The 17,380-nt window shown below is 35.7% G+C and overlaps 1 protein-coding gene across 1 annotated transcript in view; it reads right to left on the reverse strand.

Annotated features, from left to right (window-relative positions):
• LOC148833139 (adenylate cyclase type 1-like) overlaps positions 1–17,380 on the reverse strand; it is a 78,241-nt gene that overhangs the window by 49,095 nt on the left and 11,766 nt on the right. The window contains exons 3-4 of the mRNA XM_088918832.1: positions 16,239–16,357; positions 8,600–8,711 (exon numbers count right to left, since the gene is read on the reverse strand). Of these exons, the coding sequence (XP_088774958.1) occupies positions 8,600–8,711; positions 16,239–16,357 (231 nt within the window). The remainder of the gene's footprint in view (positions 1–8,599; positions 8,712–16,238; positions 16,358–17,380) is intronic.

The following is a 17,380-nucleotide window of genomic DNA, read 5'->3' on the forward strand; positions in this document are numbered from 1 at the left end:
ATGCTTATGATAAAAAAAGCAAAAAGGAAAAGAGAGGAGGGGGTAGATGTAACACTATATCAAAGTAGTAATGCTAAAGGAAACAAGACTCTCTGTACTGGGTCACACTCATTAAAAATGATTCCAAAGGTATAGTGTTAGGAGTATGTGTACAGCCACTAAATGCAAATGTTGTTCATGATGCAATGAAGCATTATAAGATAGAGGAATCTGGCCAAAAAAACGTCAGGAGCAACATCAGGAGTCATACAAGGCATTCGTTGAACTGACAATGGCTTTTGACAATTTTGAAGCCTCGTAGCACATGGCATCGTAGTCAAGGTCAGGGGGACTTGAACTGAGCCGCTCTCACTGTTCGAAGACGGACGCATATTCTCCGCAAAGCTTCAGAGATGGATCCATTCTTTATCCAAAACCGAAACCAGCATACTTATTTATATACTGTACAGTTCTATCAATATAACTGATTACTGTTTTTATTGTTTAAGATTATTTAGGTTTTAAAAAGCATTGAGTGTTAAAAGTGAATAAAAGCTTTAAATATTTTGAGCCCTTTGTTCCCTGTTTGTGCATGTAGAAGCCTAAATTCCTTCATAAGTTTACAATTGGATTTAGACACAGAGAGGGGTAGTCCTCCCCTCACCTACAGTAGCCTCTACACATACTGTATACATTAGGTATTGTAAAGAATACAGATCTATGGATATTATGCATACAGTCATATTAAGCTCTTCATTAAAAATTATTATTTTATTTTAAAATAATTTAGGAAATTCTAAGTGAGTTAATGAAACCAGAACAGTTATTGCAGTGAAATTAATAAAATAATCACTCATTACATTTTTTTTAGTATGTTCTAAGGCTTTGATGCACTGTTGCATAACAATATCCTACAGAATTTGCAGAGGTTTGAAGTTGTTATAGACACACCCCAGTCTACACATTCAAAGAAAACAAAAGGCAAAAAAGTAAAGAGAATAAAAAAATTGTATTTTTTGCATAAGCTTTTATTAAAACTATTTACTGTGGGAAACCTAAATCAATGTAGGTGCACAAAATTACCTTAATGAGTCACACAGTTAGCTCAGTGGCTTCTGTCTTTGTGCAATAAAAGTGATTAACATGATTTCAGAATAAATGCCCCTTTCTCTGCAAGTCCCTCAGTCACATAGAGAATTTCAAGCAAACATTCAACCAAAGAACTTTACAAGTTGTATACTGTAAAGGCACATATTAGCAGAAGGTCAGTAGTCTTTCAAAGACCCTTAAAAAATATCTTACTAAGCTTGGTGATGACGATCATTAAATTGATGGCACCCATACATTGCTTGGATCAGGCTGTCTCCTCAAATTGAGCATCAGGGCAAGGAGGAAACTGGTTAGGGATAGGCCAACGGTGCCTTTAAAAGACATTTAATTCAGTGAAAGAAACAGAGTTCAACAGAGTCAACAGTATTATGCTCACTTTACAGAGCCTGCTGGATTGGCAGAGAGGAAAATCCATCTCAAATCCCACATGTAGTTTGCAACAGAGTATTTTAGTGAAACTGCAAACATGAAGCAAAAGGTTTTGTGGTCGGACAAGACAAAATTGGAACATGTTGCATCACTCAATCAACACCATGCCTACTCAGTCAACACCATCCCTACTGTCAAGCATGGTGGTGGCAGCATTATGTTATACTTCTGACTCTCATCAGCAGGGACTGGGAAGCTTGTCAAGACTGATGGAAACACAGATGGAGCAAAGTACTGGCAAATCTTCGAGGAAAACTTGCTGCTGACTTTAAACTGGGACAAAAAATCACCTTTCAGCAGGAAAATGAATCAAAGCATGAGGCCAAAGCTACAGTGGAATGACTTAAGAATAAAAATGCAAAAGTCCTTGAGTGGCCCAGTCAAAGTCCTGACTTGAATCCTATTGATGACCGTGGAAAGACCCGAGAGCTGCTGTCCAGAAAGTTACCCAAAGCAACTTGAGACAGCTTCAGCAAATCTGCCAAGAAGAATGGGAAACAATTGCAGCAAGCCAGTATGTGAAGTTGGTAGAGACTGCCCCAAAAGGACCTGCGTCTGTAATTGCTGCCAAATCTAATTCCATCAAATACGAACTTCACACGTCCGAATACTTATATAATCAACTTATTCCTTTTCTTCTCTTTCACAGTTTTCTTATTCAGGTTTAGAATACGCTATTCAGTAATTTCACAAATGGTACTATTTTACATCTGTAACCATACACAGACCATGAGTAAAATCTAAAAGGGAAAAACCTGGAAAAATACAGTATCACAAGCAATTTCATAAAATAAATCCTCAACAGAAAATAACCATTCCTTCATGTATGTTCTGATAAGTTGATGTTTAACAAGACCAGGCTGCCTACACATATTTTTCTTTTTGTAGAACAAACGGGAAACCCAAGTTAATATGTGTTTGAACATAAAATATACTGAAATAAACACTGGCACAAAGTGACCATCAAACTTTGCTCTGCAGGTTTTACTGGATGGGGCTACCATGCAATAATGAAACGTTTCATTTTAAGCCAATTTCACAAAGAAGAAACATGTTGTTAAAACACAAGGTGCTATTGCATTTTGCTTCCACTTAAACTTTAAAAGTTTGAGAAGTGTCAGAAAGAAAGCAACACTAAATGCATCCACCTCCTCTTCATCTGGTGTAAGTTTTAATTACCAAGTGAATTTGGCAACTGCAAACCAATCAAAATAGACCAAAATAGGAGAATGAGTTACATAAATTTAGCGATTGTAGTTGATTTCCTTCATTCCAGGTATTTTTTCAGGTTTATTTGGGACACAGCAGCATGATAAACAGGTGCCCGTGCTGAAGTCAAGACAAGTATTGCTTTGTTTTTTCTTTGTGACTCAAGGAAATGAAGAAATGACAGAACTCTCTTACACCTGGGGCACATTTTCTGTGGGAGTGGAACAAGCTCCCTAGCCACCTTGAAGCCAACCCCCTGACTCATTTCAATACACGACCCCCTCCTTGTCTCCACCTGCTCTTACATCATTGTCCAGCACATTTGTGATATGTTTGACCTCCACATGTGCTATCAGATATCCTTTATCACCTGACATCAAGAGTGATTTACTGTACCTCCATACTGTCGTAATAAATTAACGTAGCCAAAGGGCAGCAAGTTAGGAGTTTTTTTTTTGTAGAGCTGGTGAAATAGTCAACCCTGCTGTGCATTCAAATTCAGCTTCAATGCCCCAGTGTCCGCCTGCTTCTTGGCTCCATCCAGTAGAGGATCATGCCAGAATACTGCCCCCCTTCCCAGGGTTTGCCCTGGAGCATTGAAGGAAGGAGCATCTTGTTCGGTGGAGTTTGAAGAGCAACGTTTACCTAAGTCCGACGAGCACTCTTGGGTGACAACGAGCTCAGAGAGAGAGGATTTAGTGGGACGTCTTCTTGACTTTTAACCTCACTGTCATGGTGGTCTCCACTGACACAACAGCAGTGCACTGCACAGTCACAAGCCTATAGCCTGTCATGAATCTTTCACCTTGACTTCCTCGAGATATTAAATGGGCCGTGTCAGGGAAACCAGCTGCACGGTGGGAGAACAAAAAAAGCTGCCCTGTGAGTTCTCACTTCTTGTTACAGAACCTGTGCGGCTTTCACAGTCGGTCGTGTTCAGCTTGTAGCAACGTGTCCTGAACCTGAATTAACAGCCATTGTAAGAAACTGGAGAACAGGCAGCACAAACAAAATACCCCGACTCTCACAATCGAAGTGGACATACAGTATCGTATAAATAACACAAGCTGCTATTTGGGGCAAAACAATCAGGAGAGTAATAACAGCAGCCACTTTTGACAAGACATTCCAGATAAAAGCAGGCCACACCAGGGAATGCTGAACTGCTGATCCCTTTGGGAATGCAATCACAAAAATACATCGATACATTAGCAAAGGAATAACCAAGCTGCAGATACAAAGGGGTAATAGATGTGGCTGTGTTTTTCTTTGGTATGGGGGTATTTGATCATTTTGCTGGTGCCTTCTTGTTAAGAACTGATCAACGGTGATTTTCTGAGGTTTTCAAAAGCAAAGATGTACAGTAGCAAACTAGAGAGGCATATTTAGTGAAAATCCTTGTCAGCTCACCTAACCATCACCAAACATCATCAGTTTATCAGTTTTAGCATTGAGACAAAAAAAGAGAAAGCCAAAATCTGAAATTCTTTTTACCTCATGCTGGACATTTCTGTATATTTTGTGATACCTGTGTAAGCGTTGTATGCGCTGTACAGTACAGGTATGTTTAGTGATCCACAAACACTACTCACAAAACAGGAGCAGACACCAATTGTCTTTATGTATTTACTGGAACAAGTCAGGTGAATTAGCTTGCTAAAGGCTACAAAAGCAATGCTTCATCTGGGATTTTAACTCACAGCCTTCCAGTTATAGATCCAGGATCCTGCAAGATGATGATGATGATAATAAAAATAATTATTATTATTATATTGTTGTTTCTGCTGTTACTACTATGAACAACAAAAGTACTATACTGTGGTTAGATCTCTTTCTAAACTTTTGAATAAGGCCTTTCAGCTAAAAAAAAACAAATACAATTTTTACAATATATAAACTTAATTTGCTTTTTCATCATTTTTCTCACATTAGTTGAACTCATTCTAAAAGCCCCATATAAAAACAATTAGTATTCTCAATTGTAAATAATATATTGCACATTTTAATATTTTATATTTATTCATCTATAATACAAGTAAATACATACAAAGAAAAAAGTATGAACCAGGAAACAGGAGTTATATACAGTATCTTGTAAATGATGAAGAGTGTTCTTTCCAAATGACACTGAACAACGGACAGGGAAGATTCAAACAAAAGAAACAGGAATAAGAAAGAAAAAGAGAAACAGTACCATGTGCAACAGAAACATAATTAAATGTGAAAAAAGAAGTTGGTAGAATATTGATAAAAAGGAGGAAAGACAATTGGGGAAAATGAAACTTCCACTGTCTGAACAACAAACCCAATCATTTGTGTGCAACATCGGAGCTGTGTGAAAGGGAAGTGAGCTAGGAAGTCCAAATGCAGCCTAGAAATGAGTTTCTGTAACTGTGACAAAGTCCTTACGCAGCTCGGTTACGTAGAAAATGGAGTGTGTTTCTGGGACCTACTGTAAACAGTACCAGAGACATGTGAGCTGTGTAACCGGAAACAACTCATTCACGACATTCTACAACGTCATTTTTCAATTCTTCCTCTTCATACATTATCCCGCGAGTAATACCTTACAAAACTATTCTTCTAATTATGATGATGATTATTACAAACCATAACACAAAGCTGCCAACACAATGACACTTAACAGCAGGAATGGAGTGGACTGAGTGATGCGCTGTACTGGGTTTGCGACTGATGTAAAACTTTGCCTTGAGACCAGAAAGTTCCGATCTGGTCTCACCACAAATCCTTTTGGCCCATGTTTGTATGCAGGGTCAGTTAGGTTCTTTGTGGGAAACCCCATGAGGGATCTGACTGTCTGGGTGTCGCTTGTGAGTGATCGACATACACCAAGCTCAGTGATGTTAAGATACTTGAAATGTTTTTATATCATTTTCCTGATCTGTGCCTTTATACAACTTTATCCCTAAGATGTTTTGAGAGCTCCTTGGTGTTCATGATTGAATCTTTGCTTGAATTCGACTCCCTGACTGTGGGACCTTACAGAGATACAGTACATTTAATCTGAAATCACATGAACTACTATTATTCCACACAGGCAGAACCCACTTATCTAATTGTTTGGCACCTTTAGTTTGTAAGTTTGTATAACAGCATTTAATTGAGCTTTTTCACAGCAAAGTGTTTGAATACTCCGTGACATTTCCATTTTTCTTTCATTTTGGTTATCTAATTTCTTCTTTGTTTTTGTTTTTTCTTTGAATTTGTGTTTATAAATACTAATTTATACTAATTAATAAAGAATCATTGCAAGCTGTCATGACTGCAAGCTTTAAAAAAACAAAATGTGAGAACTGCAAGGGGCTGAATGTTTTTGCAGGGTGACTGTACTGTATATTTCCCTTTTTTTCCCTATGTAAAGCTAGAAAATTAATGTATCATTTAAACTGTAAAATTATTGGTTTTGTTTTCATATATGCCCCTTGTTCTGTATGGTTTTGTATATTTTGTATCTAAACCTTGTCTAACTTTTTTCATATTCCACAACATGACTTTATTTCATACTTAATTAATGAAAGTAACATACACTGCCTATACTGTACTGTATACAATATACTGCATGGAAGATCAGTGCTCGATTCCTGGGGAAAGAGCATCCCTCTAAATTCTTATCCCTGCTAAGAGAAGTCACTGAGAAAAATGTCAAAAAACAATTACAGAATCAATTTGGCCCCCCACACACTCATATAGCGAAAGCACAAAACCCTGGAAAGAAACCCTCTCTCAGCGCCCAGCACTGTTTCTCTTCTGCTAGCTTATCACTCAGGTACTGCACCATAAGCACCCCAGCTGCTGCTCAGGGAGAGGGACCGGCCTTTTCCTATGCTCTGACCGAGCTGATTACACGAGCAGCAGATGCATTCTCTGCCTACAAACCAAAGGGATAAGTGAGTTTTACTGTTCCAGGTCAAGAAGGTTCATTCCAACAAAGAGATGCATTAGCTCAGAAACCACAGATGTTAAACCTACAATTAGATGTCCTTGTGCTAGGCTTGATTCTGGTGGGGCAGATTACAAAATAAAATCTCGAATCTGTGAGCATAAGACTCTGGCTAATTCCATTTCCTTTCTGGTAGTTTTCCTCCTGAAAACTGGGGCACAATGTAATGTGCTTATTCTATTTGGAAAGAGAACATGTTATTTCAATTGAAAGAGTTAGTGACCCAAATACTTTGAATAAGAACTCGGAGAACACAGTGAACGATGGCTTCTTTTATACAGAAATGGATGTTGTTCCAGTTTTATCCACTGTAACACTTCACTTTGGTATCTTGACACTGACAGAACTTTTCTAACAGTTATTTCACATTTCTTTTTAATTTACAGAAGAAGAAGATGTGCTCCTTTAACCCTATTTGTAATGTGTGTTTTTTTTGCTTTATATCACTTTATATCACAATCAGTATATCATCAGTATAATTCTGCAGATTTTATAGGTATTTTAAATTAATCTAGAACCTACAGACCTACTTATTAGACCTGGATAAAGTCAAATTGAGGCCAGAAAAGTAAGTGATTAGACAAATCCAGAAATAAGAACTTTGTGTGGGGGGAAAAAAGTATGGCAGTCCTTAAGGATTATATTTTGGACACTCAAATGGTAGGCAGTCATCAAAGATTAATAAAATGGAGAATTTTCAATCCTGCTTTAATCTTGGGCCTAGGGAAAAGTATTCTGCTTGTTAACCCAAATAAGTCCCCACTCACCTCTCTTCACAGATAACATATTGTTAATCATCTGGATCCCTCCTCACTACACCATAGCCCGAAGGGTTTTTGTTAAGTATACAAGACTATAAATACATATGTCTTCTAACAATTTTATCATACAAAAATAAGTGCAGACTTACCATTTAATGAAACATACAAAATTCTGCTAGCAGTAGTGTAGTACCTGGATTTAAAAGCTTCACAGTAAAGATACTTCAACTGTCTCTCTATACAGTATATCACACAGAAACTGTGACTACAGTAAATTATACTGTAAAAAAATTGGAATAGGACAGGCCTTCTTCAGATTTTATATTCATTAGATTTATACAAGCTGACCTTATCTGGATGTGAAGAGCTTAACCAAACTATTAATAATGTCCTTCATCTTATTCAAACCTGTGTTGGAAAAATCGGTTCTCAGAGTGCTGGATATAAGTAATATTAATACAGCAATATCTACTGCAGATAATTCATCTCAGGGTTTGCTGTTGTTTCTTTCTTTCTGAGGCAGAATGAAACCTTATTCAATTTCGTACAAGCCTGCTGTTCATACAAAACCTCTGTGCTGAAAAACTGTGCTGATTATTCCAGCTGTCTACATTAGACAATGAAGTTCTGTGTGTCAAAGCCAAAATAACACAACGCACAGAATGAGGTAAATTAAAGCAATTATTTTTACAAAAAAAATGCTATTGGGGCACATGGTCAATAACCAGATATTGTGGTCTATACCTCATGCAGGTAAACTCAAGCTGACGTTAATGACTTTGCGTGACCTAAGTGCACACCGCAAAAATGCCAACATGTTGCATTGATAAGTTGCACAACAGTTTAGAAAAAAACTTTTCATTACTTTTTGTTTTCACAAATCCGGAAGCAAACAATGGAAAAAATGAAGCACAAGCTTTTGCTAGTCCTGTTTTTTTTTAATAAAAAAATGTACACGTTACAATTTGCTGCAAAAGATGTACAGTATGCATTTGCACAAATTTCTTATGCCAAAAGGCATCCATTGCAAAATTTAGTTGTATCAAACAACAGAATTAGAGAATATGCACAAGGTAAATATTAATAAAATGATAAAGTTTTGGATTTCTATAGTATTGTTCATTAAAAACTGGTAAAGTTATTTACTTACTGTAGCCAGCTCATCAAACTTTCCAAACAATTCATTCAACAGCTTGACAAGTTCCTGGGCTGTGCATTGAGATGCCAGACTTGTGAATCCCACTATGTCAGCAAACAGGATGCTGGAGACATAAAAGACAAGGAACTCAATTTACCAGCATTAACAGTATTTCATTTTGGTTAAACATGGTCACCATCTTCTTCAAAATAAAAAAAGATCCTGAAAATGGTGTAATTTACCTATATAATGTAAATCACTGTATTTTGAACTGCATATAAATTTCTAATTTTTAGCTTAGATACACTGTTTTAAATCGGTAGAAATAATGTTAGAAAAACATGTATTTAAATCATAATATTATAATTTAAAAATATCAGTGTTAAATGGTATACCACTGTTGAAAACATAAATTAATGGACATTCACTAATGTTTTGAAATGTTTTATAAAGAATTCCACTTGAATAATCATTTTATAGTATATCATGGAGCGCAGAAGCCAATAAATTAAGACATTTAAGTTGAAATTGGAATTTCAGGAAAATAAAAACACTACAGAGAGCTCAAGCAAATACAGTAGCTCATGTGATTTTCAGAGTACTAAACCATGCAAAAAACTTTTCAGAGTACTCAACCAGCAACAAAAATACTAAAATAAAGCATATTCTATAAAGAGCACCAACATTATATATTTTTAAATAGCATCAAGATCCTGATTTATTATATTATTATATTTAATATGTAAAGTAATTGATTCTTAAAACATTTTTGCTTTGTTCACTTCAGAACAAAGGGTTAAGGAGCTCTCCACTATATAATTTGGTGTATAATGAAATTGGTGCATCGATGTTGAAATCTATACTACAATTGGTGCATAGCAAGCCTACTGACACAAAGCAGGGTGAAACATGCTATTGTAAAAGTACATTGAGGAATAGCAATAAAAAACAAAATGATTGAAACCCACAGGCAAGGCTAGGAAGGAAGATATTTCCTAAGTATGATTACAGTATGGAAGTGGTAATTAACTTACAGAAAAATAAAATGAAAACAAGAACAAGCATATTTTGGAGTGGGGCTTGAAGGCAAAGATAAAGGCAGTGTACAATGGAACGTCAGTGTACAGTGTACAGTAATGTCAGTGTACAGTAGGGGTAATAAAGTAATAACAGCAGGCAACAGAGTTCTGCCCTCTCAGTAACATTATATTATAAAATTTCTTATTAAACATATATGTATATAATAATTATTACCCAGATAAGCTCCTAAAAGCTCCTGACTGTTATTGAACCACAGTTTCTGTATGTCTGCGGTTCATACTGGAAGGAAAAGTGTTTTGTTTCTGAACTTGATTGGGTCTCTTCTGGAAGGTACAGGTGACTTAACCAGCTTCACCTACTGTACAGTAGAAAAGGGCAACAAAGCAGACCTGTTTTCTAAGCATTACAGCGCGGCCATACAATGGAATATTTCACTCATGCGGCTTGAAAATGGGTACAATCAATAGATGTCATTTGTATAAAAACTGCGGCATTGTAGCTGATGAAGAGTGTATTGCAATATCACTGCTTTAGCATGTAGGTGTTATTGACATTTGGCACAAGGCAATTACATTGATAAAAAGCTATTCAGCTCAGCTTCACTCTGTGCAGCTTATTCAGTACAACAGATGAATTATTTCCTTGACTATTTCTAACAGTATAGAAAATGTTTCTAAATGGACAGTTCTATCAGACTAGATATGAGAGGAAATACAGCTATACTTAAATACATCAAAGGCTGTTTCCTTAATGATTTACTCTGGTCAATTAACGTCAATGCCAATCAATAACACCACCATATTAAAGGTTAGAATGTCAAAAATTCCATTCCCATGGAGGTCATTATCCAGGCTCTGTAGGAATGGACCACAGCATTAATACTGAGAAAAGAAGCAAAGAAAAGTAGCTGAACAGTGGGACAGATTCTTTTTCTAACCAGACTGAAGAAAATTCTAGCTAGGAAATCAGGGTATTATTATGAGAGTGCTTGCTGTCTAATTTATTTAAGAAAATAAGTATTTTCTATACTTTGGAATCCTCAGGCTAAAAATGTTCTCTGCTTTGTTAGTGATGCACTGTTAGAGTAGAAAAATTGGTTCCCCAGACACATGTGGACATCTGTGTTTTAGGAAGGGACATTTTCTCCTGAGTAATATACATTTTTATGAAGATTCAGGTTTTCTCTTTGCCCTTTTTAAGGTGGTGTTGTGTACTTGGATAATAAGGGAGTAATTATTGATTTTCATAGGTCTATAGGAATTGGGATTCTGGAAACCACTGATTATAAATAGCTGTCTTTAGTGTCACCAATTTGTCCAGTGTATAATCATGTCATTTACTGTTAATAAATATTTATTCTGTTTAAAATTGGGCCTGAAATACTACTGTCATCAGAGCTGTGCCTGAGATTAAAAATGAGCATATATTTTACAAATGGTTTGGATGCCTGTAACAATATTGTATTATAAACACCAGATTTTGCATGGTCCATACCAAAACTCAAATTTAACAATGGAATTTCTAATAATAATAATAATAAACAACAATGCATGGAGATATACTGGAGATATTGTGTGTAACAAATTACTAATTTATGCATGTACTATGTCTTTAGAAAAAAGGCATATCTGGATTTTGGAAAATAATTAAATATTTTTTGGCATTCATTTTTAATGAATTATTAGGTCTCAATCAAGACCTAAGACCTCAGTATTCCCACCTTCAACATACTCACCTTCAACAGATTAAGTCAGATTTGATCCTTTGCCAGAGCTAAATCATTTCCATCGTTCTGAGAGCAAGAAGCTACAGCCTTAAACATTCTTAAGGTTTTAAGCATTATGTTTTCCAGGACAAGATAAAAATTGTTTTCCATTTCATGGTAAAAATTATTTTAAGCAAAAACATTTTGCTGTATTTTTTTAATTCCCATTGTTTTCAAACCCGAACACACATAAACTAAGATTAGTTCATGCATGCTTAGGATGACAAGTTGCTCAAGCATTTCCAGTATAATTAACAGCTTTTCTGTCTCCTTTATAACATGCAGGAATACCCTCATTTAGAAAGTATTGTAAATTATTCACTAAAAAGAAAATAAAAAATTAGCATCATAACTGATTTTTTTTTCTGACATGGTCTTAATTTCAATGGCCTTCATTTTAAAGGCAACAATGATGCAAAAGGTGAAGGCAATGATTAATTATAAATAAAATATGTACTTTAACTAATTTCCACAAGTTATTTTACACGTGACCCTATCCAGGACTAAGGACAATTCTAAGGACAATTCAGGGCCTTTGTCTTGTAGTGCTAAATAGGAGGAACTTTCTTTCACATCTATGTAGCTTTCACACGGTTATGATGGGCACAATACTTACAGGTAAGTAATCCTGCAGTTTTTCCAGTTCAGAGGAATAGCTCTTGTAAGACTGTATCTCAAGCAATAGGGAAATGTATTTACACTAAATGGTCATAACAATGAAGGAGAGCACAAAGGAATGCTTAGGAAGTACTTTTAAGTATGTTGGAAGTGCTCTTTTTTCAGCAATATTAAGGAGTTTATCTCAAGAGGCCTGATCAAAGGTTTAACGCGAATTTATGCAGCTCTGATGGTGTTACATGGTAGTCTCCAGAGCTGTGGGCTCTGAGGATGGGCACTTGAACTGAGAGCTATTAGTCCATGAATATGATTGTGCTGGAAATACTCCATCTCCAAGGAAAGGAAATAGAGATAAAACAACCCCAATCCCTTTACCAATTGGACATCTTGGAGCAATCATAACATGCGTGGATAATACCCACATGTTTTTTTGAAAAGATTAGTTCATGCATGTTTGGGATTATGAGTTCCTAATGCACTTCCAGTGTAACTGACAGCTTTGCTTTCTCCCTTTTCCAATGCAGGAATACCCTCATTACTTAAAATTGAATTATTCTTCACACTGCACAACAGTGGGTGGAAACCACTTTAATAATCACTTTGTGTGTTTGTGTAGAGCCTTTGATCCTAAAGGATACCAAAGTGCTTTACATGCAGTATATGATGGGACCTACATCAGTAACTGCTGCCCAAAACAGGGTAACACATGGCAGCTGTGACACACGCTAGCCGTGTGATGAAGTCAGAAATTGCTTCATCAGTTGAATTAAGAGGGAACCTTTGGGAGGCCTGACTGTACAAGCTCAGAGTGCGATTTGGTTAGGGCACTGGTGTTCACACCCCGACTCTTTTGAAAAGTGTTGTAGGATCTTTATGGCCTAGTAACCACACCATACTTTAACATCTGATCAGAATGACAGCGCCTCCTACACAACATGCAGTCCCCAGTTACCACAGTGGGGCATCGGCATAGAGATTGTTGTAGTGGGATGAGCACCACTTACTGGTCCACGAACACTGCTTGAAGCAGTCAAAAATCCATCATGTGCAAAACCTTTAAATAAACATGCTAAATGGCTAAATTGAAACAATGCTTTAAAAAACGAATTTAGCCACAAATTGTGGATCATTTACAGCGACAATGACACCAGATTGATTGCTGTAATGCAGGTCATTTGTAAAAAAAAGATAAACATCGGGCCAATAAAGTAAACATGCTCAAATAACAGAACCCATACAAAATTGTGGGCCGTAATTTAGAAGGCACTTCAGAATACAAAAATTACATGAATAGCTGTGAAATTACATTGTGATAACTATGGTCTCTTTCAAAAAACAAAAAATCAGTCTTGCATCCCATTATAGGACAAATATAGCTCTGCTTAGCTTCTGAGATCCAACGACATCAGGCTACAAGGTGGTAACACTGGTGCTGGGTTACTATGAAAGAATAAATGTTATAGATTTACTTTCATTATTAGCCTCTTGTCTAGAGCTGATATGAAGACCAGTACTGTATATACACTACATTGGGATAGTTGCAATTGCTTGATTGAAAGCTACACAGGAATTAAAATCCTAGCAGGCTTTATTCTCAGGAAGAGAATGGATGATGTCTAAAAAATAAAAGAAAAATATTGTACTTTAAAAGTAGTTAATCTATTCACTTTGTCAAAGGGTGACTTTTTTAAAAGAACTTAATAAATCTGAAGTACTGTGCAGTACTGTTGTTATAGATCTCCAAATAGAAATAAAAACTTAACGACAAGAAAAAATCATACTTGTACTTCACACCTTATACTGTATGTTATGAAGTCAGCTTCAATACTTGCTTAATTTTGGAGTGTGATTTCTTTTTTGGTTGCACAGAATTGCATTAATATATTAATTGCTTTTTAGAGTGACTGAGTGACCTCAGGTTAAATTGTTGTCACAGCACATTCCAGCCTTTTAAGAGCTAAAAGTTTGGTGTGCCTTTTTATCTTTTCAGCTTGATCTCTAAGGCTTTAATTATAATTCTCAAGTCAGTACAATTTCATGAGCCGGCACAACTCTTCTGTTTGAGCAACAGTTTATGTAAAAATGGGTAACTGTATGATCTTTTATTATCTTTGGTTATCTTTATATTGGTACAAGTCCCAATACACTGTAAATGCATTTTTGGCCAAGAGTTTTGTTAATACATTTTGAAAAAGAATAATAGAAAGTAAGGCAAAGTATTTTAAATTGTTTTTATTTTTAATTATATTTATATGTATTTATTATTTGTCATTTATAATTGGATAATAACAATTAGAACAACAAGTATTTTGGGATTGTGCTTTCAAGTTGTCTTCAGAAAGTATTAAAAGATAAGATACTGTATATAATCACCATTTTTCTGCAATTGCTTAAACTCTGATATAATCAATAAATAGGAAACTGTTGTAAAAGGTTTGAAGAAGATATTTATTTTGAGGCCAAAATAAATTAAAACTTATTTCAAACAAAAAACATATTTCTAATACAGTAAAGTATTATGAAGATAAATATAACTGAAAATTTGCCATCTTAAAATTAATTTTCAAACAGCTTGGTCAATACACAAATGGTTTACTAATTAATTTACAAAATTCAAACATATCTTTATAATATACAGGATATTTCTGAATCTCTGAATGATGTCTTTTTATTTTACTTTATACTTTTAAATTACCTTCAATAGGGCTGTGGTAATGTTTCCTTTGTTATATTTAAACAAACAGTTCTTGTGTCATTCTCAAAGTTAACATATTGTTTCACCTCATTACAGCCCATTGCTGTCTGTTGTATGTACACAGGTTAAAATCAATATTCAAGATATGAAATTCAAAATATGGAAAATACACATTTGAATATCATAGAACAGTCTCAGTTCTTCCTTTAAAACCACATCATGATTATTAATTTGACCATACAGTATTTATACTCCTGCGTTTGCCTGTTTATGCCTCTGCCCGTTTGTTCAAAGGAGATAGCATTTCTACAGAAGATCTGTGTAATGTACAAAAGCTCACCGCTCCAGTGTAACAAAAGAGTCTGGGCATCAAAGCCCTGACATTGTCTCAATGGTTTCCAGATGTGAACCCCATTGACTGGAGCTGATCATCTGTCTTTCATTCCAAACCTTCTTTACTCTACGTGGATAAAGGCAATGAGAACACGAAAGACGCTGTTGAACAGATACGAATAGCAATGCATTCTAGCTAACAGCTGTTGAATTATCAGTGATTAGGACTTCCACAATTTATAAATTAAGGCTTGTTGACTTTGAGCAAACAGACTTGATTCTCTCTTACCATTTATATAGCTGTTACTGTACTATCATTGCTTTCTTGGGAGTACAGCATTGTGCTTTCTTTTTCATGGTTGTCGGTTGCATTGTCGGATGTGTTTTTCTGTGAGTGGCTATCTGGTTCAGATACCAAAGTGATATAGTGTACTGACTCTACAGGTGACACAGACCCCAAGAAGGGTTTCAAAGGAGAGAAGACCATTCGTCCCACTTATCCCACTTAACCACTTAATCTCCAAGATCTCATCCGCACTGTTTCTTGAGGGAAGCCGGGGGAGTTCAGCTCATAATGAAAACGCAAGTACTTCACACCTCTAATGCAGGTTAGAGTTCGTAAAACAAGCTTGGGAGAAACACATCCCTGGATTCCAACCAAACACGAGCTCTCTAGGTTATACTGTAAATACTGACCTCGAGACCATTATTTCCCAGCATCCATTCCAACACTATCTCCTGTACTGCTGCCAAAGCAGCTACAGTATCCTTTAGATGTACTGTATCAGAGTGTTGCTTTATCTTCCTTCTACATCAGGCCAGGCAGTTGCCACTCAGTAATTCTACAAATACTCTTTTGTTATCCTGCTTTTTGGCCTGGTCTACAGTAAGTGTGGAATGTGTGCCATCCCATGTTCCTTTTATTATTCTTTCGGTTGTTTTTGCCTTTAATAAAAACCTTGTTTCAGGTTGCAGATTTAGCTTGTACTTTTGTGCATGTGCTCCAATACCGTATGTCGAAAACACACACAGAAAAACAGGAAGACGTGTCAGGGTGTCTCAGAGAAAGTTCTGTAGCACTTCATGTTGAAAATATCAAACTAGAGAGCACTGACTTGACTGTTCCCAGTAATAAACTATAGTCCAATAAATATAGGACCACAACAGCAGAGTGATCTGAATGCATTAAACAGTCTTACCTCACATTGTCATGTCTCTGAATGTAGATCTTGTGAAAGATCCTTTCAGGGGGTTTTAAAAAGTCTTCCTTCATCTCCATTGCCACATTTCTGGGCAGAAGGCTCATTAAAAGGCGCTCCTAGAGAACAACATCACAAAATCATTTGCAATTCTAACAACTTTTTTTCTACTCAGACCTCCTGTGTTCCTGTGAGCACAGCTTTCGCAGTTGTATGGTTTTCCAAGGATATCAGTAGCAGCCGCACTTACTGTAGATCTTATGTAAGAAAAACAGCCTGCAGAGTTTTTTTCATTGCATGCTAAGATACCTGCTGTTTTTATATATTTTTCCAGTTAAATTTTATAAATAATAAATGTAAAGTTTTTTTTAGGAAAGGTATCTTTGTATCATCAATTTAAATTGATGTGGGGTCAGATTTGGCTGAAGAAGCAAAATTGAACGTTGTAGGCATATTTTGAAATTCATATTGATATTAATGACACCCATAAATACAGATTGATACACTACACTTGTGATACTGAGATTCTTCATGTGCCATTAACCATCTGTCAATTGATTTGTTTTCATATCTCATGCCAATATTGTCAAATACAGCTGTGATTCACCAAATCACATTTTTGCGAGAAAATCCATTATCCACGTGGGATACAAAATAATGATTTATCTTAGCAGTCAGAAGAAGTCGGAATGTAACATTTATTCAAAAGCAATCATATATTCAAAGAGAAGTTGCCTATTGGATAGTGATTATTCTAATACATTAAATACTCTGTAATTCTAAAATAATTCTGAAAAGATTCAAAACTAAAATGAAATACAGAAAATGTATTTGTATTCCTAAATGATGTTTATCAGGCCTTTCTCATCATATTGCCAATCCACAATAATGCCAAACTTGAATTAGGTTAAGAAGAAGAACAATTTTTTAGAATACATTAGGCAATTTTCAACAATAGCTGTGAATGATGTTGCCTAATTGAGCTAAAATCTGAATATACAGAACTCATTTAAACCAAAGTGCAATGCTTTCCTCATCAAAGGAGTTAACGAGCTAACATTAAGGTTACTACAATCCCCTTAGCATATACGGATTGAATTAAACTTCTTTCTACAGGTATTTAATATTTTGTGTTATTCTAA

Source organism: Atractosteus spatula, chromosome 6 (assembly GCF_055471065.1).
Source record: "Atractosteus spatula isolate fAtrSpa1 chromosome 6, fAtrSpa1.hap1, whole genome shotgun sequence".
NCBI lineage: Eukaryota > Metazoa > Chordata > Actinopteri > Semionotiformes > Lepisosteidae > Atractosteus > Atractosteus spatula.